Source organism: Halichoerus grypus, chromosome 3 (assembly GCF_964656455.1).
Source record: "Halichoerus grypus chromosome 3, mHalGry1.hap1.1, whole genome shotgun sequence".
Taxonomy (NCBI): Eukaryota; Metazoa; Chordata; class Mammalia; order Carnivora; family Phocidae; genus Halichoerus; species Halichoerus grypus.
In genome coordinates, this window is record NC_135714.1 from 31,146,272 (window position 1) to 31,162,266 (window position 15,995).

The following is a 15,995-nucleotide window of genomic DNA, read 5'->3' on the forward strand; positions in this document are numbered from 1 at the left end:
GAAATGAAATACATGTTCACATGAGTCTTATCACCAGGGCTCCTAGCAGCTTTATCCGTTAGAGCCCCAAATGGAAAACAGCCCAGAAACTGAAAACAACCCAGATGGCCATCAACAGGTGGCAAGTTGAGTGCTTCTCACCAGTAAAAAGGATGCACCTCGCGATGTGGAAAATGTCAGAATCATTATGCTGAATGAAACAAGTCCCCACCCCCAATAAAAAGGGTACATGCTATATAATTCCATTTATAGAAAACTCTAGAAAATGCCAGCTAATCTTCAGTGGAGAAAACAGATCAGTAGTTGTTGGCAGATGGGGTGGAGGAAGGGACGGATTGATTGCAAGGGGACACGTGGACTTTTGGGGGCTATGGAAATGTTTTGTAAGTTGTGCTGGTTTCGCAGATGTGTTCATATGTCAAAACACGTCAGATCGTAGACTTTAAATATATGCAGCATTTATTGTAAATAAACGTTCAACAAAAACCTCCAAAAAAAAAGAGTAGGGCCCGTGAGATGGTAAGTGCTCAGTTAAGTGTCTGTTAATAAGAGTAATAACAATACAAGGTAGGCACTATTATTGTCTGTTTTATAGATGAGGAAACTGAAGCCTAGAGAGGTGAAGTAACTTGCCCAAGGTCACACAGCCAACTGGTAGTATGGCCAGAATGCGGTCACACTACAAGACCTGAACCCCCCAGTGTGAAGACAGAGCCAGAAGCAGGAGCGGGCCCAGAAGGAAGACCGTAAGAGGCAACCTGCCAGGGAGACCGCGAGGGCGAAGGAAGGGCAATGAGCAGGGGAAGAGCACCCATGGAGAACATTTTGTGGGCACATTCTTTATGGAGTACAGGAGCCCGACTCTTCTCATTCAGTTTTGGATTCACATCCCACAAAATTCACCGTGTCAAGTATGCAATCCAGTGGTTTTTGGTATATTCACAGGGTTGTGCAATCGTCACAAGCGAATTTTATAACAATTTTGGCACTCCCAAAAGAGATGCTGTACTTATCAGCTGTCACTCTCCATCTTCCCCTTCATCCACTCAATCTCCCCAGCACTAGAAACCTCTCATCTACGTCCTGTCCCTATAGATATTTCACATCCGTGGAATCCTACAACATGTGGCCTTTTGTATGTGGCATCTTTCACTTAGTATAATGTCTGTGAAGTTCATGCGTGTTGTAGCGTGTATCAGTACCTCATTCCTTTTCGTGGCTGAATAACATTCCATTGTCCCAATGGACCACATTTTGTTTATCTGATCAGCAGTTGATGGACACTTGGATTGCTTCCACTTTTTGGTGGCTATGAATAATGCTGCCATTCTCAATCAGTTTTGGTTAAGCAACTGATGGTGATTTTAAGTGGTAAAGGGAGAGGCGGGTATCGGTTGTAGGCAGAATCCTCTCTATTTATTTGCAGGCTTCTAGTTTACCTTACCTTTAACAATATATGTGAGGACTCTTCTGAGAATGAGGCTATAGGTTACATGATAGTGTTTCCTAGCACTAATGTTTAGGAAAATTATTTACAAAATAACTGAAAACGTTTATCGAGCCCTTTTAAATTTTTTGAGGGTATTTTCCAGTATAATTTTACACTAATCTCTGTGCTAAATATGATTATTATTTTTTGTGCTAGAAGAGGCTTTGAGGCCCAGAGAGGTGGGACGTAGCCCATGCTGTTGCTGCCTGGCGGGTGGCCCTTGACCGCCCTCCGAGCTCACCTACAGCTCCGTGCAGGGAGCTTCTCACTTTAGCCACCACATCTCTCTGCTTCTCAGCCCCAGGCTTTCTCAGGAGCCCCAGGGGTGAGCTCAGAGTGCCTGAGGACAGCCTGGCAGTTTTGGGGATCTAATGACCCCAGGGCAACCTGAAACTAATAAGGTAAATCAGTATTCAGCTTCCGTCTCTTCTCTCGGATGTTTGCTGACATCTGGGGTCAGCAAACTCCTTCTCTTAAGGGCCAGATAGTAAATGTTTTCGACCTTCCAGGCCCCGCGATCTCTGTTGCTGCTATTCGAATCTGCCCCTTCCGCAGGAGAGCAGCCTCAGACCCTGTGAAGGGAATGAGCTGGGCTAGGTGCCAGAAAGTTCGACTTTCTTTACAGGAAGAGGTAGTGGGTCGGCTTTGACCTGGTGGCTGCAGTGTGCTCACCCCTGTTCTCCGGGATTCCTCTGATTCCCCAGTGGAGTTGAACCCCAGTGGCCCCCAGAGGTAACCCGTTCATGACCACACAGTCTGGGGCTTTTCTTTCTTTCCTGTGTTGTCACTTGAGCTTACGGGGGTTTCTAGCCTGCCCCCAATTCCTTTCCTCGGGGCCCGTTTTTGCGGGGAACCGAATTGAGAAGCCAGGACGATGCTATTCAATACAATCTTACTTACGACAGGCTAACCATGGGAAGAGGTCACAGGCTCTGCAGTGAGTCTGAGCTGCTCTTCTGCTCCTGAATGGCCCTGGGTGAATGACGTCACCCCTTTGTGCCTCAGTTCCTTCATCTGTAAGGTGGGTATCATCACAGAACCTGCCACAAAGTATTGTTAAGAAGATTTTATGTTAATCTTTGGGTAGAGGGCCTAATATAGTGGATTTAGACATCATAAAGCATAGTGACTTTTGCACAGGTGATAAAGTTTTCTTTTTTTGACTCATGGAGAAGTGCTTTGATGGTCTCTTTGCAGGAAAACTTTGTACTGAATTGACAGAATTTTGTTATTTATTATAAGTGAGAAATAGAAATGACTGACCGATAGTATGCATTTTTAACCCAGTTTAGACCGTGCTTATTTGAAAATCTGTTGCCTTTCAGTGTTTAAACAACACAAAGCACAAAGAGTTTTTATCCGAATATCTGTTCAGTAAAACACTTAGAATCTATGAAGTGGTGATAGTATTTGTCCAGGAGACTAAAACACTGATGATCTAGAAAGGGGTCCCAGTCTTTGCTGTGAGGAGGAAGTCGTTAAGAGGTTTAGGTTTTAGAAAATTATCCTGAAGTTCGGTTGATAATGGACATGGGTTTTTCCCATGGCCCCTGCTCTGTGAGTGTGGAACCAATCTACAAATTAATGCCTACGAGTCCTCAGGCTATAAAGAAGCCTTTCCCTTGATTGTAATAACTCACGATTACCATGGGAGACTTTGCAAGGAGATGAATGCGAAGGTGGGGCAGACCCACCTAGAGAGCAGCCCCGAGCTACCGGTGCTGGCAAAGTGGAGACCACAGAGCCCAAGGGCCTCCCATGCACACCAGTGGCCTCGAGATGGCTTATCCTGCATCTTCACACACTGTTCTTTGAGATTGGGTTGTGGTCTTCACTCAATCAGTGGATGAGGGCACAGAGTAGTTTTTAGATTTTTAACTTTTACAGTGTATGATTTAAAGTCCTCGTGATTTGGCCGATATTCTTGGGCAGTCATTGGAAGAATGTGAATTAAAACCTCCATATCTGGAGTCCTGGTTTTTCCGTCATCTCTCATGTCCTTGTGGTGTGCACAGATAAGGTGATGGTTTTGAGTTGATCCGGGCTGCAGAAAAACTGTGCTAATTTAACAGGGGAAATCAAAGCAGATCCACTCATTTGATTGAGGATGTGCAGTCATCCCTTTGTGCTGATTGGTGTGAGGCGCCTGACAGCCCCAGGGACTTTTACCCACACATGTCCCCATGCCTCTCCCACCCTGGCACTCAGGCACATTTTGCATTCAAATCAGGTGATTTGATGCCTTTCCTGGCAAGTTTACGATGAAAAGTATGAATGCTAAATTTTGGAATAATATTAAAAAAGATACACGGGAATATAGTGTGGTATGAAAAGCATGTTGTTAATTAATGAAATAGAGTCAGGTAGGAATTCCTTAGATAAGAGAGGGATAGTGCTTTTAATCTGGGAGTGATCATGAAGAATTCTTCGGAGTATGTTTTTAAGCTAATACATATTAATATCAGACTTTTAAAAAAAGTGTCAGAATGCTATGTGCAATTAAGGCTTAATCAAGGTGTGTGCCTGTCATTACCGGCAACAGAACACTGCTTACGTGATTTTTTTTTTTTTTTTAAGATTTTATTTATTCATTTGAGACAGAGAGATACAGAGAGAGAGAGCATGAGCAGGGGGAGAGGCAGAAGCAGGCTCCCTGCTGAGCCAGGAGCCCGATACGGGTTCCATCCCAGGACCCCGGGACTGTGACCTGAGCGGAAGGCAGACACTTACCCGACTGAGCCACCCAGGTAACCCGCTTAGGTAGTTTTAAATTCTCACGTTATATAATATGATATATCAAACCAGTTATATAGTATGATATATCAAATCTACTACTTTGCCATTAAGTTTGGAACATACCAGTTATATAATATGATATATCAAATCTACTACTTTGCCATTAAGTTTGAGATCTTTCCAAATCATTTTACCTATTAAACATGTCCTTTCGTTGCTTAATAATGACTTGGATAAAAGACTGTAGAGAAACATAGTGGCAAGTAAGTGCAAATAAGTTAAAACGGCTGAGAAAAGTGACCAAGGCTGATGTGTAGAGAATCCTGGTAAAATCTACGGAAGCTCCTTCAAGAGAGGGGTGAGCATGAGTCAAGTCTGGGAAACTGTGTATATTGAGTAGTTTGGATGGTGGGGCGCCTGGGTGGCTCAGTCGGTTAAGCATCTGTCTTCGGCTCAGGTCATGATCCCAGGGTCCTGGGATCGAGCCCCGCGTCGGGCTCCCTGCTCCGCGGGAAGCCTGCTTCTCCCTCTCCCGCTCCCTCTGCTTGTGTTCCCTTTCTCTCTGTGTCTCTCTCTGTCAAATAAATAAATAAAATCTTAAAAAAAAAAAAAAAAAGACGTTCCAGAGTGGCTGGATCGATATCACCAGTAATCCAGGTTGTCATCTCATGATACCCTATGTTGATTGTGACCTCCTGGTCCCAAGATGGCTGCTGTCGCTCCTTGTACAAGTGAGTTCCAAGCAGAAAGGATGAGGCTTGCTTCTTCTAATATGACTGTTAGCCAAGCTGGGTCACATGTTGATTTGTAGACTAATCACTTGGGAAGAGGAAGAGTATAAACATGACTAATTTATACCGTTCATTCATTTAGTAAAAAAAATCATAATAATTCAAAATAAAGGATTGCATACTATATGCCAACTCATGAGCATCCTTGGGACTAAAGCCTGAGATCAGGGGTCTCTGTTTATTAATTGTACAAAATTAGGGTTCTGTTAGTAAAGAGGAGTGGGGGAATCGTCTTAGTCAGGAATCATTATCTACCCCAGGTAGGTGAGGCCAGACGTCGAAGAGTCTTGGGAGCCGTGCCAAGACTGGACTTGATCTAGTTGTCATGAGAGAATCAAGGCAGTGATATAATCAGATCTGTGTTTTGAGGAGTAAATCTAGTTCTGTGGAGGACGGGCCGGGATCAGTAAGGAGATGTATGTGGTCGTTCAGGGGAGAGATGACTAGGTTTACCCAGGACAGTGGCAGGTGGACTGGAGAGAAGAGGATGCATTTGGAAGGCTGCTTTGAGACATAAGTCATTACCTGGTGATGCTGCATGTGAGTGGTGAGGAAGGGAGAGGACTCGTAAGACGTTTGTGGGCTAACTTACTCATCTGTCTAACACTAGATGCTGTTAAAAAAAAAATTCTATGTAGGTAACATACATGCTCACAGGATACAAAGCTCTGTAGCCTGCACTTTCCACTTTCTGCATCACAAACTGATTTCTCTATCAGTACATATAGAACTCTTTCATCCCTGCGAGTTAAAAGCTATTTATAATCTGATAAATTTAAGAGACTGTAACAAGCAGGGGCGCCGGGGTGGCTCAGTAGGTTAAACGTCTGCCTTCGGCTCAGGTCATGATCGAGCCCCACGTCAGGCTCCCTGCTCGGCGGGGAGTCTGCTTCTCCCTCTGCGTCTGCCCCCGCCTTGTGCTCTCACTCTCTCTCTCTCAAATAAATAAATAAAAGTCTTAAAATAAGAGAGAGACTGTAACAAGTAAGAAAGGAATCTCTGTCTCCATCTTGTTTCTGAAACATGCCTCTCCCAATTTCTTTCCTAAGGTAATACAGACATACTTAGAGATTCCTATACATGTATATGTCTCTCTTTTCCTCTCTCATAATCATGCTATTCTCATGTCTTCTTGTGCGGTTTCCATTTTACTCTTTTTTTTTTTTTAAAGATTCCATCTATTTATTTGACAGAGAGAAACAGCGAGAGAGGGAACACAAGCAGGGGGAGTGGGAGAGGGAGAAACAAGCTTCCCACAGAGCAGGGAGCCCGATGTGGGGCTCGATCCCAGGACCCTGGGATCATGACCTGAGCCAAAGGCAGACACTTGAACGAGCCACCCAGGCGCCCCTCCATTTTACTCTTTTCCACAAAAATCCTTGCCCTTTATTTATCATGAGTGGCCTGTGCTCCAAGAATAACCACTGTTAATCATACTTTATCTCAAAGTGTACACCTTCCATTTTTCCATTTATATATATAGATTGTAATCTAGACAGTCTGCTTCTGATTAACTTCTAACATACTATGGCGTAAAGATTTTTATTTTGTGTGTTGTCTGTCTCTCTCTCTCTCCACTAGGATGTAAGTTTCGTGAGGGCAGGTATTTGTGTTCATTTTGTTAGCAGACCTATCCCCACAGTCTACCTAGTATCTGGCCCCAGATAGGTGCTTAGTAAATATTAGTGGACAAAAGATTGAATTTCCAGTAGATTAGCCTCATTGTGCTTTGCTTTAATACATTTAAAATCTCCGAATGGCTTTTTCCTGGACCTCCATTCTGTATCTTCCCTGCTGGACCTCATATGGTATGCTCAAGGGTGTGCACTGATTTTAATAAGAATCTAAAGGAGAGGGGAGTACAGTAATAAGCCCCCCCAGAGCAGTCACTTGATTCATGCCATGGTGGAACATGAAGATTGTTATCTGGTCTCTGGGGTTATCTGTGCTGATGCCCCTCCCTCTCACTGCCCCCCCCCCACTTTCATGAAGCCTCCCGCTGACTGGGTCAGCATTTAGACTCCCTTCATGTGTTGGGAGAACATAAGCAGCAGATGGGTTTGTGAACTATCCATGGCCACAAACTCAAGATGGCAGGCACATCCCTTCCTTTCCACAGGAAGAAAAGACACGAATATATGTGATACGTGATATGACACAATGCTTTTATCCCTCACCGTCTTATCACCATTAAAGGAATAAGTAATATTATCCTTTTAGAGATGAGGAAATTTAGCTCATCACAAGAATACAGACTAAAAGGAGAGAGTTGAGATCCCAACATAGCCTCTCTGACTCCAAATTTCAATTTTTTTTTTTACCCTTTACTGCTTTTTCGTAAAAGTTCAGAACAGATTGTTTGATATTTTTCTTTTCCTTCGTCATTACTTTTAAAAAGGTCACTTCTGACATTTGATTTACATTTCCGGCAAGCTACATATCCTCTCTTCCTCCCTCCCTCCTTTTTTATTTCTTGCATTTCTTATGCAACAGATGATACTTTTCCATGATGTCCTGTAGATGATATGTTTTATTGAAGACGCCAGACAAAAAAATTATAAGTAGTCACTTGTGGAATCCTACACTGGCAGTGATTTCAGCTTTAGTTCTGTGGTTTTAAAAATGCTATTTTTGCTGATCTGTACTCAGAGCTGTGGAAACAGATGGCCGCATTTGCTGGATTTGCTAGTTTTGTGCCCCTTTTCCCATATACATTTATGGTGACCAAGTTTACTTTTAAAAACATATGCTAAGAATAATGACATATTTTTCAGATTGAAGTTGTCTAGGAAAAATGTATGCTTAAGAAAGAGTCTATAAGATCATGGGGCGGCTGGCTGGCTCAGTCAGAGGAGCATTTGACTCTTGATCTTGGGGTCATGAGTTCAAGCCCCATTAGGCATAGAGCTTATTACTTAAGAAAAAAAAGTCTGTAAGATCAACGTAGCAGATTTGTCTCCTAGAAAACCCATTCTCTGACCTGTCTACCTTCCAAGCCCAACCCATAAATGCCAAACTCCTTAGCTCGACAGTCAAGTGCCTTGACCATGATGATTTTTCATACTTTTCTAACTCCATGATTTTGTACCCTATTCTCCAACAAAATGAGACTGTTTACTCTCCTTTTTTTTTAAAGATTTAATTTAATTTATTTTTTTAAAGATTTTATTTTTAAGTAATCTCTACACCCAATATGTTGCTTGAACCTACAATCCCAAGATCAAGAGTCACATGCTCCACCGACTGAGCCAGCCAGGCACCCTGTTTACTCTCCTGAAATAGCTAAGCTTTCCCCTTTTTTGCTCATTCCTATTTCTTTTACCCAGAGAGGTTCTTCTCTTCCATAATCTACAAGAAGCATTCCATCTCTCTCAGCTCAAATGCCACTTCCTCCAGAAGGCTTTCCTGGATTGGATTTGCTTTCACACCTCTACACCCCACTAGTGTTTGTTTATCCCTTCTTTAGCCCACTTCAACTACATCTTTTACCTTATTTCTGCCCAGATTCAGAGTACCATTTTAAGACTATTTATTTAAAAGATGAATGTGTCTGGGCGCCTGGGTGGCTCAGTCATTAAGCGTCTGCCTTCAGCTCAGGTCATGATCTCAGGGTCCTGGGATCGAGCCCCACATCGGGCTCCCTGCTCGGCGGGGAGTCTGCTTCTCCCTCTCCCTCTGCCTCTTCCCTCTGCTTGTGCACTCTTTCCCTCTCGCTCAAATAAATAAATAAAATCTTAAAAAATAAATAAATAAAGGATGAATGTGTCAAAATGCTTTGAAAGATGGCAATTAGCAATAGTTTGCACTAATGGTATAATGGGGCAAGGTTGCTGACAGGTTGCTACAGATTTGTTTTTGAAGAAGAAAAGCAGTTCATTGAGTGCCTGCAGCTTGGCATGCAGAATCTATTTCACCAGTCTTCCTACTCTCTAGTGCCTTCCACCCAGCATTTCACACATTTGGATTGTCTGCCTGACCCCTAATGGTAACTGAGTTCACAGGCTCGGTGTAGCAGTTAATCACATGATACACCAGATCCAAATCCTGGCTCGGTCACTTACTGGCTAGCGGTCTCAGGTTAGGAGTAAGAGTTCTGATAATACCTGTGAATGCCTGTCTTTGAGGTGGGCCTTTTGCAAATAGAATTTTTTCTTCTGAATATGAACTCAAATGCAGACACACACTTGGCCATGGGTTAAAGAGTCCTGGAATGGGGACACCTGGGTGGCTCAATTGGTTAAGCATCTGCCTTTGACTCGGGTCATGATCCCAGGGTCCTGGGATCAAGCCCGGAGTAGGGCTCTCTGCTCGGCAGGGAGCCTGCTTCTCCCTCTTCTGCCCGCTGCTCCCCCTGCTTATGCTCAATCTCTCTCTGTGTCAGATAAATAAAACCTTTAAAAAAAAAAAAAGAGTCCTGGAATGAATTGGAGAACAAGTATATTTATCTCGGTGCTGAAAGGACTCTCAGTAAAACTGCCTTCAACTTAGAAGCAGAAGTGGCCCTTTACTGCCGTGCATCAAGATGCTGGACTAGGTTGGAGTAGGGTTGGCGAATGTCTGCAGTTGTTACAACGCTCCGGTACCCTGTGGCCGCGGCCGCGTCATTCATACTCACATTGCCCAGGGCAGGACTGCGGAGCCCAGACAGATCCTTGTGCCTCTACTCACCACGGCATGCTGCATTTCTCCTGCCAACGGACCGGAGCGGGTAGAAGAGATAAGTCAGGGTGAGGTCTGTTTGGCATCTTGCAGTTGCTTTGGGGTAACTTTGGGGAGCTGCTTTAGTCACAAGTGGAGGACTTGATTTTACTAAAGGTTAGTAGGAAGTGAAATCATGTCTGCCAAAGTACGTTATAAATTAGGAAATGCTATGGAGGCAGCTGCTGTTTCTTTTTGGGTTGCTCTGCACTTGATCTAAGTGGTTTTTGATCGTTTCATGGTTTTTGATCGTTTCAAAATGCCTGAAAAATCACACTCTAGGCATGTTAAGTCTGTCATTACAGCAATGATTTCTGTGATAGTTAACATTCTATTTACATATGAAGTGGGTTGTGTTCCTTCTTATCCTCCCTCTGCCGTCCCCTGGTTCCACACTCCTTCTATGCTAAGGCTCCCGCTTTTTGAAATATGTGAACAAGATTTGCTCCCATAGAGAAAACAGGAGACAGGAAATAGCAAAGGATAAAGGAACAGAGGCCAGGGTCAGGTCAAGAGCTTCCCACGTCTTCTCCCCAGTCTAGCAGGAACCAGATGAAAGCCTTGAGGAGGTCCTGGAAGCAAAAGGCGATAATTCAGAGAAGATTGAGGGTTAAGTGGAATATGCTGAAAAAATAGGAAACACATTTGCAGCGTGGACTAACACTGATTATCTTAAAATGTCTGAATGGTTAGGGCGCCTGGGTGGCTCAGTCGGTTAAGCATCTGACTCTTGATTTTGGCTCGGGTCATGAGCTCAGGGTCGTGAGATGGAGCCCTGCACCGGGCTCCGCGCTGAGTGTGGACTCTGCTTAAGATTCTCCCTCTCTCTCTGCCCCCACTTCTAAAGAAATGTCTGAATGGTTAAATAATATTCATGAACTCTCATTTTGCAGCTTAGAACTAACATCTTACAGTTTCAAGCTGTAAGCATTGGCAGAACTGACAGCTTACAGCTTCAAGCCGCTTATGTCCCTGCCTTGGTTTCCGTACAAAGCTCTGACGGAGCCACACATGTCTCATGTCAATCTAGGAGTTGCTGTGCGGTGGCTGAATTCCAGGATTCCGTGAGTTTTCTAGATCGAGAGTTGGTGCTTGTCATACATGTTAGTGGCTTGCTGGTGCTACTGCAAGTGGGTGACAGTCTTGACTCTGAATGTCTTATTCCATAAAAAGCCAGCTGGAGATGCCTTTTTCAGAACCATCTGAGGTAGCCAGAGGTCAAGGATTCCAGATTCCTCTCCCAGTCAAAGGATGCTCTAAGGGACCTCCAGAAAAGATACAAAGTCTCAGTCCCAGGCTGCCTTACTGATCCTTAGAGAAGAGTCATGACCATGTGACCTTCTCTCCCCCTCACACTTCCCACTGGAGAGGGTTTGCTAAGTTTCAAAATTCAGAATTCAAGACAAACCATGAAACATTTGAGAAATAATTCTAGACAGTTCTTTATTCATATATTTTTTAAAACCTAGAGGTCATTCTTGATTCTTCTGTCTCACTTATACCATATCCTCCATCATATCTTCTATTCTATCACAAGCCCTGTTGGTTCTGTTTCCAAAATATGTCTTTAATCCATCAGCTTCTACCTAATTTTCACTCAAGCCCCAGCCTAAGCCAAGCCACCATCACAATAGCCTCCTAAACTGGAGAACTGGTCTCTTGTTCCCATCCTGCCCCCCCAGGATTCCTTTCTCCATGTGGTCGTCAGAGTGACCAGAGTAGAGGATTGAGCCATGTGATTCCTTTCCTTAAACCCTCCAATATTGCCCCAATTACACTGAGGATAAAGTTCAACTCTTAGCACAGCCTCAGGGCCCTGGGTAATCTGCCCCTTGCTTCAATCTCCAGCTTTATCGTGAGCCACTTTCTCCCTCAGTCTCTCTGTTGCATTCACAGATATTTTTTCCCTTCCATTCACAGAGCCTTTGCACATGCTTTTCTCCTGACTTGTGACATCTACCTCCTTCAGATCTCAGTTTTAGCATTAATTGGGGCCTTTATGACTACACATTCTTGCACACAAGGCTTTCTCTCTCACATTACCTTGTTCCTTCATAGCACTTAGTACACTCTGTAATTATGTATTCCACCGGTTTCCTTACTCGCTTAATGTCTGTCTCCTCCTCTAGACCGCGAACCCCATGAGGGACACGGACCATGACTATTTATTGTTCACCATGATAGTCAAGTACTTACTCTGCCCCTGGAGCTGACCCTTTGGTGGGTTCTCTGTATCAGTACTCTTTGTCTTGGATCATGGACCACACAGGTCCATGATGAGTTTCTGTTAGGTGTGGGCATAAGCTTCTTATGCCCATCCATTGCCCTGTTCAGTGGAAGAACAGGATCTCATCTGTGAAGGAGGACATCATTTTGTGTGAATGCTAGGGCCTTGTTCTTCTGTAAGGTTCATATCACTGTGTTTTGAACTCAGGCCAAGCATCACTGGTGTATCCTCTTGCTGGGGTCAGAATCTTAATGTCTTTTTTTTTTTTTTAATTGTTTTTTGAATCTTTGCATCTTAATCCTGCTTTCCTCTACTTATAAACCTTGGGCAAGCTGTTTAACTTCTCAGATTTTACCTCTTGAAGCTGTTGTTAGAGACATCAAATGTGTCTAATTTTTGTTTTAGTGTCTAATGTTTAAATGTCTAATGCTTAAATTTATATGAAATTCTTAGCTTAATGTGTGGTACATAGTAAGCACCTAAATGATATCTGTTAGAGTGGAAGCTCAATAAATATCTATTGAATGACTAAATAAATGAATAACTTAACCTCTCAGACTTTAGGTTCATCACTGGTAAATAAAGGGGTTTAGCTAGATGATAACTTTCTAGTCTAATTGTCTATGGATTTGGTTATGAAGATGTTAATAGTTGTGGTTATGTCCTTATAGATTTCTTTTTCAGGATTGTTCTAAGCAATGATAAAAAGTCAAATTCTAAGCTGAAATAAATCAAATGAATTAAACAAAAAATTGGACAAAAAAGAAAATATTTAACAAATCACCCTAAGTCCAGTGATAAGCTGGTCTTTGGTTTAGTCTGCCTGTGGTCACCACAGGGCTTGTAGCTTCTCTGAGGGTCTTTAACATTTCCAGGACAGTAATTAACCATTTAGTAGAGGTATCTCCTACACTAAATGAACGTGAACTCTTCATTTCAGGTATCTTGTTGCATTTCCCCAAGGGCAGGAGATATGAAACCATTAAGAAAGTATAAACCAGGGGCATCTGGCTGGCTCAGTAGGTAGCACATGCAACTCTTGATCTCACGGTTGTGAGTTCAAGCCCCATGTTGGGCAGAGAGCTTACTTAAAATAAATAAGTAAATAAAATATGTAATAAATTTTTGTAAATCAGTTAAAAAAAAAAAAGACGGCCCAGTAAAAAATGGGCTGACAATGTGAACAGGCAATTTACGGAGGAGGAAACCTGAACAGCCATTTGACCTATGAAAAGATGGGCAACTCACTAGCAACCAGGCAAGGGTAGATTAAAGCAAGAAAATAATATCGTACTCATTAGATTTTTGAAATTTAAGAGCTTGATAACATCAGGACTGGCAAGGATGTGAAGAAGCAGGAACACATGCATGCAGGTGGGAGTATAAATTAGCACAGCGATTCTGCAGAGGAATATGGCCATGTGCGGTAGAGGTGGATACCTGTAATCCAGCAGTTCCATGTCTAGGCATATATTGTGGACATGAGCACAAAGAGGCAAGTAAGAGGGTGTTGTTGCTATGGTTAAAAAAAAAAAAGAAAAATTCTATATGTCCATCAAAAATGGAATAGATAATTAAATTATGGAATAGTCATACAATGTATTACAATTGAACTTTATTCAGCAGTTAAAATACACCATGTTGAGTATAAAAAAGCAATTGCCAGGGACACCTGGGTGGCTCAGTCATTAAGCGTCTGCCTTTGACTCAGGTCATGATCCCAGGGTCCTGGGATCGAGCCCCGCATCGGGCTCCCTGCTCAGCGGGGAGCCTGCTTCTCCCTCTTCCACTCCCCCTACGTGTGTTCCCTCTCTCGCTGTGTCTCTCTCTGTCAAATAAATAAATAAATAATCTTAAAAAAAAAAAGTGGTAATGTGTTTAAAAAAAAAAAAGCAATTGCCAAAAATATAGTTTACACCGTGATACTGTGTAGGAAAAAATTGAAACGTGAGTGTATATTGTTTGTGGATTAATATTTATCTGGATAATGTATAAAAACAGAGAGGGAAAGATAGACCCAGCATGGGATGGTGGATACTTCTGGGGATGTAAGGAGAACCCCATGAGTAACATTTTACTTCTTTTTTTTCTTTTTTCAGGTGAAACAATTTTATTTCACAGTTGTCTTTAAAACCACAAAGACACTATGTTCTTCATATAAAAACATCAGTACAGATACCTATACTTTCTAGAAAATGATTATATGGACCCCTCTCAAAGAAAAATGCACACCATTATATGGTTTCAGACAAGTTGCTAGGGAAAAACACATCTGGACTGATTCCTACGTACAGATTATTGTCATCAGTACATGTTCCTGCATTCTTACAGATTTGATAATAAACATACAGACTGGCTTGTAACTTAATGTTCCATCGGTTCATCAGCCTTTTCTGCAGGTTCCTCAGCAGGTTGAGCAGGCTGTGCTTTTCTCTGTGGTCTTTCTTCAAGACCTTCCAGGAGTGGAGATACATCATCATCATCATAAATCGTAAACTCCAAGTCTTTACCAACAATTCCAATGGAAACATTCTTTGTAGTTAGGTCCTGTTCTGCAGGAAGCGTCTCTCGTAAGGCACGCAGACCATGTTTAACCAGTTCATTCAAATTGCACTCCATAAACCCAGACATATGTCTCTTTAAGTAAGAACGAGCTGATTGAGAACGGGCTCCAATGGACATGGCTCTACAGTCAAAATAGTTGACAGATGGACAGGTTTGGAAAATGTGAGGGCCCATATCATCATAACCAGCAATAAGCAGCCCAACACCATATGGTCTCCGGCCATATCGTTGTGTTGGTATCTGGGTCTTGCTTCCAATTAGAGATACAAGACGAGACACAGGAAGAGGTCTGTCAAATACAAATCTGGAATCCAAACACTCTTGGCGCATAAAATTACATAACAGTCTAGCATCAGCAGTAAGTCCCGCAATTGAGATACCAATATGGTTGTCAACATGGAGAATTTTTTTCTGATGAGCTGCAAGCTCTGACTGTGCTCTCTTCAATGCAACCAACACTGCATGGGTTTTTGATTTCAGACCAACTGTGGCTGAACCTTGCTTGACAGCTTCCATTGCATACTCAATTTGATGAATCCTGCCCTGAGGGCTCCAAACAGTGACATCATTGTCATACTGGTTGCGAAACATGGTTCCGGCGTGGGTCTGGCTGCGGCCTCCTGCAGAGGTGCGGGTTCCATTTTACTTCTTTAAAAAAATACATACATACACAGATGTGCAAAATATTTAAAACTGTTAAAACTGGGAAGTAGCTACGTGAGTGTCTATCATAATATTCTATTTGATCTTTTTGAAATATTTTATAATTAAAAAAAAAACTTAGAAAACAAGAATATTTTATGTAATAAAAGTTCCAGTATCAGAATCTGCTCTTTTGTAGTTTAGGAATAATCTCACTCCTTTTCTGCCATTTTGTGGCTAATTTCTGCTTGGCCTTTGTGTGCATCCTTAAGCCTCACCCCCTCCAGGTGGGTTTATAGATCCCTGTGTTGGGTTCAAGACCTTCTGTGTATGCTTACATAGTACCTTCTCTTTCTCTTCTTGCAACACTTCTCATCCAGCCATGCAGTTTCCTGTTTACTTGCAGCTTGGACCCACTGGACCCTAAGACATTCCTCTGGGGACAGGTGACTTGTTTACTGTAGCATCTCTAGGGACTGGTGTGCACTGGTGTGTGATAGATATATATTAAGTGACAATGAATTAACGGATGCTTCAGTGGTTTACATTCCCTGCTATGCACACAGTGGGCCAGAGTTGGATACTTGAAATCACCAACTCTATGTACTATATATCAACTATGAATTGAAACTATATAGCAACATGTCTTGCCCCAGAGAGGCTGTGTGCACCATTTTTGACTTGGCCAGCCTATAGGCCTTGCACCACAGTGTCACGGTGGAGAGGAAGAGCAGGGTGATGGGCTTCTTATGAGGAAAACTTGTCTTAGACCCACTGACTCATCTCCCTCAAGAATCAGGTTGTAATTAAGCTTTGGCAAGGGATGTACCCCATCCAGCTAATTTCC

General features: G+C 42.7%; 2 protein-coding genes across 6 annotated transcripts in view; one reads left to right on the forward strand and one right to left on the reverse strand.

Moving 5' to 3' along the window:
• The window catches only part of TBC1D1 (TBC1 domain family member 1), a 226,314-nt gene that overhangs the window by 46,371 nt on the left and 163,948 nt on the right, over nt 1–15,995 (forward strand). The window lies entirely within an intron of this gene.
• On the reverse strand, nt 14,014–15,163 carry LOC118525346 (proteasome subunit alpha type-1). Its single transcript, XM_036076057.2, has one exon. It carries the CDS (start codon nt 15,095–15,097, stop codon nt 14,306–14,308), a length of 792 nt encoding a protein of 263 aa, XP_035931950.2. The 5' UTR covers nt 15,098–15,163; the 3' UTR covers nt 14,014–14,305.

Excerpts from the sequence above, each read along its gene's own strand:
- LOC118525346 (XM_036076057.2), bottom strand. The coding sequence starts at position 15,097 with ATGTTTCGCAACCAGTATGACAATGATGTCACTGTTTGGAGCCCTCAG.